The sequence below is a fragment of the Artibeus jamaicensis genome, unplaced genomic scaffold (genome assembly GCF_021234435.1).
Source record: "Artibeus jamaicensis isolate MK-2021 breed Jamaican fruit bat unplaced genomic scaffold, CSHL_Jam_final contig_908, whole genome shotgun sequence".
NCBI lineage: Eukaryota > Metazoa > Chordata > Mammalia > Chiroptera > Phyllostomidae > Artibeus > Artibeus jamaicensis.
Window position 1 is genome coordinate 7,479,778 of NW_026522009.1, and position 14,235 is coordinate 7,494,012.

Sequence of the window (14,235 nt, forward strand, 5' to 3'; positions counted from 1 at the left end):
TTATATCGAAAAAGGTCACATGGTACATTTCAAGGACTTTGGGTGTAAGGAACATTCCCTGGCTGATACTTTCAGGAACATCAGAGAATCTACCAAGTCCTTACAGCCTCCCTACCCTTCTAACTTTTATTTCATCACCTATTGATGCACTTAAATACTTTATGTCATGTACCAAAAAACTATTTTTTCTTTAACCCTGTTTGGTTTTTCTTGCCTACCTTTCCATGCTCCCCTTTTATTTAAGGTAAAATCAAAATCTCAGGCCAAGTCAAATTCAGAATATTGACCTGGAAAGTTGTTTATTGTTCCAGCTGGGGAATAGATGAATTGGCTGATCTCTTTCTTACCATTGCTTTTCTTCATGTCTTGACTACCTCTCCTCTACCAATCTGACAAAATTCCTAATTGGAGATTTTGATCACACTAGTACCAAAATTTTAATTGGAATAAGTGACTTGAAGATACCTTATTAAGTTGCTTAAGGATAATTTGGCCAAAATATGTCAGAGAGGAAAGTAATCTAATAAACTTTGTGTTTCAATTTTGCCTAGGTTGTTCAGAAAGAATTTTGCTTTGACTGAAGAAGATTAAGAGCCACCAGGGTCAGTGTCACCGGGTTCTGGAGTTACCCCATTCTACCCTCTAATCCAGTTACCCCATTCTGTCTCACCCCCGGAAGAGAGCAGTGTGTTCTGACAGCCTGCGTCAGGTTGTAGCACCCATGGGGATCACATTTCCTAGGGCAGCTACTGGGAGGATGGAAGCAGAATGTCTTGGCCAGCCAGGAAGTTGCTTGCATGTACGGCAGCTAACTTTTCAGCACACTCAGCTTGGTGTGTAGGGTCAGAATTCCATAGCGAATTCCTGAATCTGAAGTTTTCACAGGCAGAATAGAAAATCAAGCAGCTGACATCTATTGAATGCTTGTTATAAACTGTGTACTCTTTTTTCTTTAGCATAAATTAGACATTTTTATTTGTTAAAAGAGTGTGTTTTTAAAACAATATAATTTAAGGAAAAACATTGTTTTATGATTTGTGGATCTGTCTTAATCAAAGATGACTGAATTCTTATATCTGCTTCTTGTTTCAATCTCTTGTGATATGTTGTTTTGGTCAAAGTATATGAAGAAAATCTAGCTCTACACAGATGTGCAGTTGGAAAAGGAAAGAGTATTCCAATTTTTCTAAGTACTTTACTTGTGCTACATTCTTTTTTATCCACAACTTGGAAGTTCAGGCTTGAGAGGTTAAAGAACCCGTATAAATTAATCCAGCGGAAAATGGCACATCTGGGGCTCAAAACTGATGTAGCGCTCATTTTAGATTCTAATTTCTTCATTATCACTGTGTATCCCTAGGTCCCCTCTGCCATTATGGCATGTGATAATGTATTCCTCATTTTAAAATCTATGATAACAGTTATTTTAAGGTCAACTACAGCCACCTTCACACAAGTTTCTAAGACCAAGCTTCCCATTTTACAGTTATGAATACCACATTGACTCAAGTGGAGGTCTTTTTTCCATCCAAGGAATTAAGATTCACTAGAAAATAACTTTGTTGATGAACTTACAGGTATTGAGAAGATTTTCTGCTATTGGCATTTCCATGTCTAAAAATCAAGGGAAAAGAAAACGGAAATATTTACATTTATAAACATGTTACTTTAATATTTATTAATATTAATTATGTTGCTGTGGAAATACATTTTTATGTTTTTTATGCAGTTTTTCAACCATGGCTATATAATTTTTGTGATTATCAGCATAAAGAGTAACAATATCTTAGTGTCCATTTTTCTGTTTCTAAAAAACTCTCAAGTTCCTCATAATAAATAATTTTGATATCTTTTGATCCTTTTAAAATTAATTTCCTTTGTGTGATGTTTTAACTCTTCAGAACATTTAATTAAGCCATTTATTTTCCATTCATGTTGGATAGCAAAAAAGTTTTTTTACTTTAGTAATAAAACACACTTTAACATTGTCTACTCATTTCTAGCATCTAGGGAATATCACAGGATGTGATTTACTTCAGACAATTCTGCAAAACTGCAAAATTCCACATCTTTACAAAATTGTAAACCTGTTCAATTTATGAAGGAAGTGTGTGAGGAATGAGTGAACAAATGAATCCCTATAATGTTCACATTTCAGATGCAGAGAACTTAAATCCACTGGCCATTTCTACTTATGTTTTCAGAAGTGATCTCTAGTTGCTCTATAAATTAAATACTATAAATGTCAATGGTTAATTTTATCATGCTCTTGGGTTTCTATAAATCCAGGAGGGGAGTATCCAGTTCCATATGCCAATTACAGTTACATACTTTTACATTAGGTTGCACAACAAACCAGGGAGACAAAAGAATCCTTTACCAGAAAGTCAGCGTGTCTGAACAATTCAGCAATTCAGCAGTTAGAGCTGGACTATGAGTAGACGTGCACCACACCTACTAATACAGGAAGGTGGCATATTTCCACCTAATCCCTCATAATTGCCTTCCAAAGGCTAATTTTTGTTCAACATGGTACATTTAGAGTTTAATTTTCAGGTTTTTGCAGTTGGTAAAATATACCAAACCCCATTAAGATTTTGGGAAATAAACTTGTTTAACTTGACTGGAAAAATATTAATTTGTATACCTTAAGAATTAGTTATTTAGGAACTCTTTCATGTTTGCAGAACTTTTCTCTTTCTTTGAGGTTTTCTTTATTGGTTGAAGGCTTGCTGAAGGAAAGAAATGATTCTGACTTATAATTTACTTTTTAAAAAATTCTCAGTTTTTCTTTTCTTTTTTTTGAGAGAGAGACAGAAAAAGGAAGAGAGAGGGGAAGGGAGGAATAGAAACATCAATGCAAGAGAAGCATTGATCGGTTGCATTGATCACCAGGGTCAGTGTCACCGGGTTCTGGAGCGAGATTCCTCTAATCCAGTTACCCCATTCTGTCTCGCCCCCGGAAGAGAGCAGTGTTTTCTGACAGCCTGCATCAGGTTGTGGCAACCATGGGGATCACATTTCCTAGGGCAGCTACTGGGAGGATGGAAGCAGAATGTCTTGGCCAGCCAGGAAGCTGCTTGCATGTAAGGCAGGCCAGAATGTTTCTAAAACAGAATGGGCCAGAATTCTGTCCTGGGATTGGGGATGGTAAGAGTCCGGGACAAACTTGCAGCCTAGGTATGTGCCCTGACCAGGAATTGAACCTGTAAATCTTTGCTATGGAACTATGCTCCAACCACTGAGCAACACTGGCCAGGGCTATAATTTACTTGTAATAGTTGTATGCATTGTCCCAGAATTTAATAGAATAACTCTTGCTTGTGTGGGTAGAAGATAGACAGGTACAATGAATGGGGAAATGACTTAAACCATAACTCCTTTGGTCTGAGTCACTGTGTTTTCTTCCTTTGAAGTCCCTTGGCTGACACTCGAAGGCTGGAACTTCTATAGATTTACCTCTGAATCAAGTACTCAGTGCTGTAAGTGAAGGTACTCTGTTTACAAAGTACCATACAAAGGAAATTACCTTAAAAAAATAGCACTGCTGCTGCCAAAAAGAAGATAATTTGTCTTATCTCCATCCATGGATAAGACAAAGCAGTTTTAAAAACAGCCCAGCAAATGTGCATTGGTTTTCTCTCATGGGTCAAGAATCAAAGAAGAATAGACATAGCCCCTGTCCTCAATGAACCTGGGGTTTAGTGAAAGAGACATACAATAGAGTAGACAATATAATACCATGTGATAAGTGTTATGACAGTTGTATGCATAGAAAAGTAGATGTACCAAGAAAAGTCACTTAACATACAGAGGTGATAGGGGAATAGGAGTAGCTGATGATAAAATTAATCAAGAAATTAATTTTACTGGGGAGAAAATAAGCATAATTCACTCATTGTTTAGATTAGAAAAAATATTTAAATACTCTCTAAATGGACTTTTGAATCTCTAATTGCTTCATATTTTGTGTCTTTCTGGGGTTAGGAAGCAAGAAATGCAACTTTAGTGTATTCAAAAGAGTGAGAATTGATGAAAAGTCTTATATCTGGTGACTGTTTTATTCCTTAAAAAATCTGAAACATAACAATAAACTAACTGTGTGATTCTAAAGTATAAGGAAGAGTTGTACAGTAGCAGTAGATACATTTATGATATAAATTTTATATATACCAGGGGTTTTAAACTCATGTGAGTTTATTACATTTCATGAGTCTAAATGCCACACTACTTCATTATTTCTAATTTTCAGATAGTTTTCCTAGGGTTCTAGCATTAAAAGATTTTCACTAAAACAAAAAAAAAGAGGCAACTTTAGAACATTAATATAACTGGCCTGCATTAAAGGGCAAAGAAATAGAGTGTGGCCCTGGACTGTGGTTGATCAAACTCTGAATCCTTCACTCACTGCAGGTTTTGATTACCCACCTGGCTGCATATGTCACAGTAAATGCTTTTCTTTAAGCCTCTAATTAGACAGAAAATTCTATCTATGTTTATATATTGAATATCATTTTTCATTTTTCAGAGTGATGTAGATTTGTTTTTCAGAGTACATATCTTCAATACATTCATCATTTTGACTTTGAAGATAAAATTTTAAAAAATATTTTAAGATTTAATTAATTAAAATTTTATGTTGATTAAACTTAATAACTAGTTGTATAATCAGGTAGTAGATTTTAATGTAGAACTGTGCTCCAAGTTCTTTTTTACTTTTATGCAGCTTTTTAAAGAAATATGACAAATCAGAAATATTTATTTGTATTTGGTAATATATATACTTTTCCTATGACTTAGCCATTGTTGACCTTAAGCTTTGGAAGCAGTACAAGAGACTACTGTAATGAAAAGAGGGCAGACATGTACTGAGGAGCATATTTAGACAGCTATGTTGATGTAGTAAGTAGTGGACAACGGAAGTAGTAACCTGTCTTATTCTTTTGAAATACTCTTGGGGGCCATTTCAAAAACATGTTGGACTTCTGGCCATGATGGAGGCATAGGTGGTAACACTGTACCTCCTTGCACAACCAAATTTAAGGACAATAAAGATTTAGAAACAAAAACACAACCAAAACAGACACGAAATTGAACGGTACCGAAGTCCAACAACAACGAACTATTATTCATCCAGACCAGTAAGAGGGGCGGAGTTGGCAGCCAGCAAAGAGGGGTCCCACAGGAAAAAATGGCAGTTAGCGAACTGGGCAGCCATGGGGACGAAAACCCAGAAAGGCTTGCAAGGCAGCTGACTGACCATGGACACACGTTCTCTCACAGATAAACCAGGCAGGTTTAAAAAGAGACAATGAGACAGACCGCACAATCTAGGGCCCAGTGACAGGAAATAAAGCCTAAAAGCACCGATGGAAAAAAAAACTTTGGAGGGTTGGGGTGCCGGGAGAGGCTCCCAGCCTCACAGGAGAGTTCACTGGGGAGACCCACAGGATTCTAGAATGCATGCAAGCCCACACTTCCAGGAACCAGCACTAGAAGGTGCCAATTTTTTTGCTTGTGGGAAGTGGCAGAAGGGACAAAATACGAGAGAAAAAGGAATAAGCAGTATCCCTCCCTCTCAGGCCCTGCCCCCACATGCAGCATCACAACCTAGCGACATGGGTTGCCCCACCCTGGTGAACACCTACACTCCACCCCTCATACATAATAGGCTCCACTGGACCAGAAAATTATGGCTCAAGCAGGACAGCTCGAAGCCCCAGAGCCAATACTTGTAAGCAACCAAGAGATAGCCAACCTATCAGATGCACAGTTCAAAGCACTGGTGATCAGGATGTTCACAGAATTGGTTGATTTTGGCTGCAAATTAGATAAAAACAATGAGTGCTACACTAAATATGAAACATATGAAATAAAGTAAAATGCACAGGGAACCAAAAGAGATGGAAAGAAAACTGGGACTAAAATAAATGGAGTGGACCAGAAGGAAGAAAGAAACAACCAAACTGAAAAGAACAAAGAAACAAGAATTAAAAAAAAAATGAGAGGCTTAGGAACCTCCAAGACATCTTTAAACATTCCAACATCCTAATTATAGGGTACCAGAAGGGGAAGAAGAAGAGCAACAAGTGGAAAACTTATTTGAACAAATAATAAAGGAGAACTTCCCCAATCCGGCAAAGGAAATAGACTGCCAGGAAGTCCAGGAAGCTCAAAGAGTTCCAAACAAGTTGGACCCAAGGAGGAACATACCAAGGCACATCATAATTACATTGCCCACAATAAAAATGAAGGAGAGAATTCTAGAAGCAGTAAGAGCTAAGGAGACAGTCACCTACAAAGGAGTTCCCATCAGACTGTCAGCTGACTTCTCAAAAGAGACCTTACAGACAAGAAGGGGCTGGAAAGAAGTATTCCAAGTCATGAAAGCCAAGGACCTACAACCAAGATTGCTCTATCCAACAAAGCTTTCATTTAGGATGGAAGGACAGATAAAGTGCTTCTTAGATAAGCTCAAATTCAAGGAGTTCATCATCACCAAGCCCTTATTATATGAAATGTTAAAGGGACTTATCTAAGCAAAAGAAGATAAAAAATATGAACAGTGAAAGGACAGCAAACTCACAGTTATTAACAACCACACTTAAAACAAAAGCAAACTAAGAGGACAGCTAGATCAAGAGTAGAACCATAGAAATAGAGATCACATGGAGGATTAGCAATGGGGAAGTGGGAGAAGGAGAAGGGGGGAGAAGGTACAGAAAATAAGTAGCATAGATGGTAGGTAGAAAATAGATGGGGGGGCAAGAATAGTATGGGAAATGTAGAAGCTAAAGACCTTGTGACACATGGACATGAACTAAAAGGGGGGAATGTGGTGGCAGGGGGTGTGCAGGGTGGAGGGGAACAAAGGGGGGAAATGGGACAATTGTAATGGCATAATCAATAAAATATATTTTAAAAAACCACATTGGACAGGAAGTTATTATTTAGAATTAGCACTTTCAGACTGGCAAGTTTCTAGCTTGGCTCTCCTGGGTACCTTGTGGAGGTCTGCATCTGATGATACAGACTGATAATACTGATGATCTGGTGTTTCACCCAGCAAAGACTACTTCGTGATTCCTTTCAGTCCACACCCATTGCTTTCTTTAAGAGCCTTCTTAAAAGGTACCTGCTCCAAGAAGTTTTCCTGTTTATCTCCCTCTTCTCAGTAAATGTCTTGGCTTCATGTTTCCTTGCCAATCTGAATTTAGTAGTTTTTGACACAAAATAACCATCACCTGATCATATTCACTTCTTCATTGTGAAGAACTTAACATTTTTTTCTCTGAAACTTATTTCAAGATGCTTGTTTTAAATGTATCTTTCCTATAGTTAAAAAAATGATTTCTTCTGGAAGTATACTTATTTGAAAAACTACATAAAAATAAAAATAGTTAAGCGGTGGTAAGTAGACACAATGACAACTATAACAGAATTTATAGACTTATTTTATGCAACACTTATGAGTAAATTCATAATAATTGCTTGGTTTTTGAGGTTGCACATGTAAGCTATCATTAAATACAAACCACAACTATTTTTTTCTTACTCAGAACTCATAGGATTCTTCTGTTTCTTCAGAAATTCTAATAAGAGACACAGAATGTACAGCTTACAAAGAACGGAAAAACTAGTTTGAAAGAAATTTCTGAAGTCTTATATTCAAATTTCTACCTGGCTTATGTTGACAGACTTGTTAAAAATATTTCTTTTTAACATAGAGCTATTAATATTTTGGATGTCTCTTCTTGTCTTTATTGAATTTTATGAGCTTTAATAAAAGCTCTTGGGTGGGTATCTTATCAGAAAAAGAAACCACTGTAAGGGGAAATTTTTAAATTAGCATTTATTATATGGTATTATTTAACATTTATTGCATTAAGAGAAGCAGGCAAGGAATGGTCATATGAAAGAAGTATCACAGTGTCTTTTTTCTAATAGCTTTAGTACCCTCACAGTCTTATCTAAAGTATTTATGAGTATCAAAAGATTTCAGGATGCTAAAATAGAAGATGAAATATCATCATTATGTTTTAGTAGGAGTAACTCCATAATAATATTTTCAGAATCAAAAAGGTTTCCAAATTTCTCAAAGTCAGTAAATTGGTGGGTTGCATGGTAGTTGCCTGTTTAATTTTTTAAGAATCTACCAAAGAGTTTTCCACAGTGAATGTACCATGTTACATTTTCACAGGCATTGTATGAGTGACTCAATTTCTTCACATTCTTGCCAGCGTTTGGTTTTGTCACTATTTTGACTCATCCTTTCTCATCTTTCTATATTTTTTGGCAATTTTATCCTTTTTAAGGACTTCATCATCACCTTCTGCAAATGGTTATCATGTGCATATTTATGATTTTAGTCCCAAACTTCCTCTGGAGGACCAATTTCTTATTTTCAAATGCTTTGATAAGTAGCTTTCCCTAAAGATATATATTCTAATACTTAAAATTTAATTCAATCACCTGTAATTCACTCCTCCCTTGTCTTCTATTTTTCTATGAAGTGATCATCCCCCTAATTACTTAGAGTTAAAATTTGGATGTTGTATTCAGTTCTTCTCACTATAGTGCCTCATATATAATTGTTAAGTTTATTACTATACTTAATATACTATAAGTATATTATCTTTGACATATGTCTATTATTTGTAATATTATTTTCACTATAATAGTTCAGGTTTTCATTTCTTCACATTTGGATCATTGTAATTCCTTTCTAACTGATGTGTCTGCTAAAAGACCCTATCTTCTGTTTATTTAACACAATATTATCAGATAAAATTTTAGAAATTTTAGACAGCAAAGTTAGACTATGTCTTTCAAGATTTAATAGCTCTTAATGTAACCTTTATTCCTACCAAAGTATAAACTTTTTAACCTAAAACTCATCACTCTTAATTTTGATTATGTTATGATCCAACCAAGCTAGATATAAGGAACGCTATGGCCTCAAAAGATTAGTTTTCTGGGAAATGAATGAAAGCTAGAATGTATTTGGAAGGAGATAGGGAAGTTGGTCTTGCTTTATGTACAGTTGACCTCTTACGAGTATGTGAGTCAAGTGGGGTTTCCAAGAGCCCACAGAAAATTTGAACTGATTGGAACTTGATGCTGATTGGCAATGCACTCTGGCAGGTTGTGTTAGGCAGTGTTCTTTAGAGAAACAGAACTTTTAAAAAAATCATTTATTATGAGGAATTGTCTCATGGGAAATTATAGAGGCTAAATCCCATAATCTGTCATCTGTGAGCTGGAGTCCCAGAAATGCCAGTGGTGTAATTCCAGTCCAAAGGCGAGAAAAAAACCAATGTTCCAGCTCAGTTGTCAGCCAGAGAAAAGAATTCACCCGGCCTCTGTCTTTGTGTTCTACTTGGAGCCTCAGTGGATTGGATGCCCATGTCAGGAAAAGTAATCAATTTTCTTACCTTCACTGATTCAAATGCTAATGATTTCTGGGAACGTCCTCATAGGGAAACATAGCAATAATGTTTAAATAGATAACTGGACATTCTGTGGTGCAGTCAAGTTGACACATAAAACTAACCATCACACAGATATATCTGAACTTCAGATGGATGATGCTGTATATCAGGACAGTAGTATCTGGGATCCAGGTGTTCAATCTCATGGGTACAAGAACCCAAGCATTTTGAGGGAAGGTGGCAAGAGCTAACCTAGCTATTAAGAACCCCACCCTAAGGGTTAAGTTTCTGAGAACTTCAGTGTTAGCAAAAATACAAATGCAAAAACACAATAGCTGAAATAAAGATATCTATCTAACTTGGAGAACAAGATTGAGAATTCAGTCAAGAAGTGTCAAGGAAAGGTTGTGATTCAGAGGGCATATGAAAGAAGTTCAGGGCTTATCCTGTGTATACTTGATTTAAATTGGCAAGATCAATTTACAACTCCATTGAATAAAATCTGTTGGAGTCTGGTCTATTAATAGCCTGCATATTTTGATCTGGAGTCTCAGAGACTTTTTGTGTGTTTAGAACTGAGTCACTCCAGATGGATCTAAGCAAGTAGCTCAGGCAGTTAACTGAATTGACCTACTGTATGGAGCATTTTAATATTAACAATTTAAAATTGATGCTTGATTATAAAAAATGGCTTATAAAATTATAATGGTATTTCCTCTCATGCAGACTTGAAAATAAAAACGATTAGCTTGAAATACCATTCTTAGTTAAAGGATATTTTTATGAATATATGTCCTGTGTGCCTTATTGATAGTGACTCCTTTAGTGCAATGACTATCTATTAATATTCAACTCTCCTAAAGTATCTGAACAGTGTCTAATGTATAGTTGTATGGTTCCATAATATATAATTCAAACTCTAACTTAAGGTTGCATTTTTAAAATACTTAAAAATATGATTTTAAATAAATTCCTGGCTTTACTGAAAGATATTTTGAAATACCAACAGGAATATTGCTCCACATCTCAGAAAACTGGGCAGCATTTTCTCTGGAATAAAGTCAAGAATCAGGAAACAATGATATCTGTGGAGCCAATAGGTAGATAGATAGATAGATAGATAGATCAACTCACTAAAATGTATATAGTTAAATAAGAAGGCTCAACACATGCTCATTTGAAGACTTTGCTTTTCTAATTTCCTATATAAGTTACTGTAGAATATTTAGAATGAATTGGAAGACAGAGAAAAATAGATGTGACAGCAAGAACCCTGCTTAACATTGAAGTAGGAGAAAGACATAAAATATAAAGAACAAGAGCTCAAAACCCCAAATACTGGGGTCATTTGGTGAAGGCACCAATAACCTTACATTTTCCTAAATGCCCAGAGGGCACTACAGTATGAACTTTGTATTGATGGATGTCCGTGGTAATGTCAGGAAAGTGGATGGTTAAAATATAAAATGTAAACTATTCAGAAAATTTGTCTATTTAGAAAGCTACTTCTAATGAATTGTCAATGATCAAGGTTTCATACTACTTAGAATATTTCGAGAAACATTTCACTAATAAAACAGGTTTATAGAGCTGAAGATTGGTTCTTGGTTAGGAAAGGACACTCTGAGCAATAATATGCTTTACAGTTTGGAACTTCCTCAACAAACTAAAAATGGGACTGCCTTTTGACCTAGCAATTTCTTTGCTGGGATTATACCCTAAGAATCCTGAAACACCAATTCAAAACAATCTATGCACCCCAATGTTTATAGCAGCACAATTTACAACAGCCAAGTGTTGGAACTGACCTAAGTGCCCATCGGCAAATGAGTGGATCAAAAAATTATGGTACATTTACACAATACAATACTATGTATCAGAAAGAAATAAGGAGCCCCTACCCTTCAAGACAGCATGGGTGGATCTGGAGAGCATTATGCTAAGTGAAATGAGCTAGGCAGTGAAAGACAAATACCATGTGATCTCACCTGTAGGTAGAATCTAATCAATAAAGCAAGCAAGCGAGCAAAATAGAACCCAAGACATGGAAATAAAGAACAAACTGATAGTGACCGGAGGGAAGTGGGTAGGGGGATAACAGGGGAAAGATCAAGTCAAGGAACATGTATAAAGGGCCCATGGACAAGGACAAATGGGGCAGGGTATTGAATGTGGGAGGAGGATGAGCAGGACAAGGGAGAGTAATGGGGGAGGAAGGGGAACAACTGTAACTGAACAACAATAAAAAAATTTAAAAATTACCCTCTAGGATTTATCAAAGAGTAATTGGTTAGTCAATTGCTTAAAGCACAGTACAAATGAAGCCATGAATTGTCTCAGGATCAAGGCACATGAAAAAGCTATGTTCTACCAATCATCCATATGTCAGTATTGACCAGCTGCTCGCAAATGAGTGCTAGGCCAGAGCTTTATTCTTCCTCTACAACTCTTAATAGTGGTCCAGGACAGTCATCTGTATATGAAGTGCTATTTTCTGTTCAACATTTTTCAAGTTTTTATTTTAACCAATTATAATTTAGCATTACATATTTAAAATATTTCATGCCTGTTTAATAAATGGTTGTGCCCCAGTATATACAGACATTGTTAAAGAAATTGTTATTATTTAAAACAAATTAGTCACATTCTTAAGTATGCCCATTAAAGTTATGAGTATTCAACTCTATAAGGAAGTTTATTTAGAAACCTCACTTTAGCTTGTGAGATATCTCTTTACTTTTGTTACGGAATGACTTGAATTTTTCCTTCCAGAGCTTCCAGAAAAGAGCCACCATGTGGTCATCTTTTAATTTGTGTAGTTGATATATCCAGTCTAGTGTTACATTTTCTTTTTAGCTTTGGGCTTGAGAGTTTATGGCAGTGAGAGTCAAATGCATCATGTGAGGTCAGCTTGTTTGGTGAGCGATCACTTGCATTGTTTAACTTGTTTTTCCTATTTTTGCATTAAATTTTGAGTTATATAAATGTTAAATATCATATGTATGTTTTGGTTTCATCTTTAAGCTATAAAATAGTGAGATCATGTAAGCAGTTATATTATAAAAAATTATGTTAACTAATTTTAACTATTGAGATTATCATCTCGATTTTAAAGGACTGATACTATTTAAGCATATATGTGAATATAAATTTAGGCGTTTGGAAATGCATAAAAAGTTTCCCCATGACATCAGTGGCATTAGGTTTAGAAATTAACTTTTTGAGAAATTTTTCAGAAAACTATTCTTTCATGGGCTGGGCAAACTATACTATCAAAGGTTTTTTAAGGTTTATGCTAACTAGTCGATTTTAAAAGCTTCTAATCTAATGAGTTTAGAACTGATGAAGAAAACATTGATCTCTCACTTGTTATTAGTACCCTGGAACATAGTAGCATTGTCATTTTTCATGAAATCCAGGAGAGAGTAGAAAATTTAATTACACATTATGTTCATGGATCTTCATAAGTGAAGCTCTTTACATCCTAAATCTGGGGTAGCAATGTCTACTAATAGTACACTTGTGGCACACTTGCCATCAGCCCTCCTCAATTGGGATTCTGAAGGAGAATTAAAATCTAAAGCCCAATGTAGATTTAGTTTTTATGAAATGAATGAAGTTCTCTTTTACGCATTTGGAATAATGCTATGTATCATCCTTGGAACAACTGACCACAGTTATGCATACCATTTTCTTTAGGGATTAATTTTTTTGCAGAGCGTCAATTGAGAAAAGGCAATTACACACATTTTATACTCTCCAGAAGAGGGATTAATTCTTTAGTGGAACCTTGGTTGAGAAAGTCTATTATAGATACTTTATACTCTCCAGAATATGTGTGTGTATGAGTGTGTATAAATGTTAAACAGTGTAAGTGATATCTCACCAAATATTTATGTATATGTATATTTTATATGTATTATATACATATATTTTTTCTCCTTTTCTGGTTTTCAGTTGTAGCTCTGATATTATGGAATTCATTAATTCACTCAACAACCATTAACAGCTACATGCCAGGACCTATGCTAAGCTCTAAAACTATAATTCTGAGCAAAAACGGACATGGCCTCTGCTCTCATGGAGATTATGATCTGATGGGAGAGAAAATCAGTTATCAAATAATCACCTTAATGAATATATAATTAAAACCTGAGAAAGCACTATGAAGGAAAAGAATGGGCTTCCCTGAGAGCTGTTCAAAGGAATATAACGTCTACTGGAATTGTTGGCCAAAATTGGTGACAAGGGCATAGAGGCCAGTGGACCAAAAAACATAGGCCTTTGGACATGTTGTTGACAAAAGCCAGTTTTCATTTATTCTCTTCTAGTGGCTTATGGTCATTGTTTAGTTTTACCAACCATGGAGAGCATTAGGTCCAATCCACATCACACTGCTTATACTGGATAAACTTAAAATATATTTGTGAAATAATGATACTAATTGTGTCTTTTGTCTCATATACACTAATTCACTTAGTGTGACTTCAAGTGTATATAGGATTTTTGCTGAGGGGGGAAATACTCTTTTTCTCTCTGAATTCCCAATAGTGCTTAGCAAAGTGTTTGAACAAGTACCTCACAGTTGTTCATTATAATTAATATTTTATAATATTTAACTTTCACTCTCAGCAATTCTTTAACTTAGATGTAGATTTATATTGTTTCTTCATTGATTTAAAACTGAAGACAGTATGTAAAGATTTGGATTTAGAATGATTGACTATATATTTGGAAAAAGAAGGCAGATTATTTTTACTCTAAGAATTTTAAATCTGCAGCTTAATTAGATTTTCAGTGCAGA

At 35.4% G+C, this 14,235-nt stretch overlaps 1 protein-coding gene across 1 annotated transcript in view; it reads right to left on the bottom strand.

Annotated features, from left to right (window-relative positions):
• LOC119052678 (transmembrane protease serine 11C-like) overlaps positions 1–14,235 on the bottom strand; it is a 56,385-nt gene that overhangs the window by 11,006 nt on the left and 31,144 nt on the right. The window contains exon 6 of the mRNA XM_053655013.1: positions 1,576–1,614. Coding sequence (XP_053510988.1) covers positions 1,576–1,614 — 39 coding nt within the window. The remainder of the gene's footprint in view (positions 1–1,575; positions 1,615–14,235) is intronic.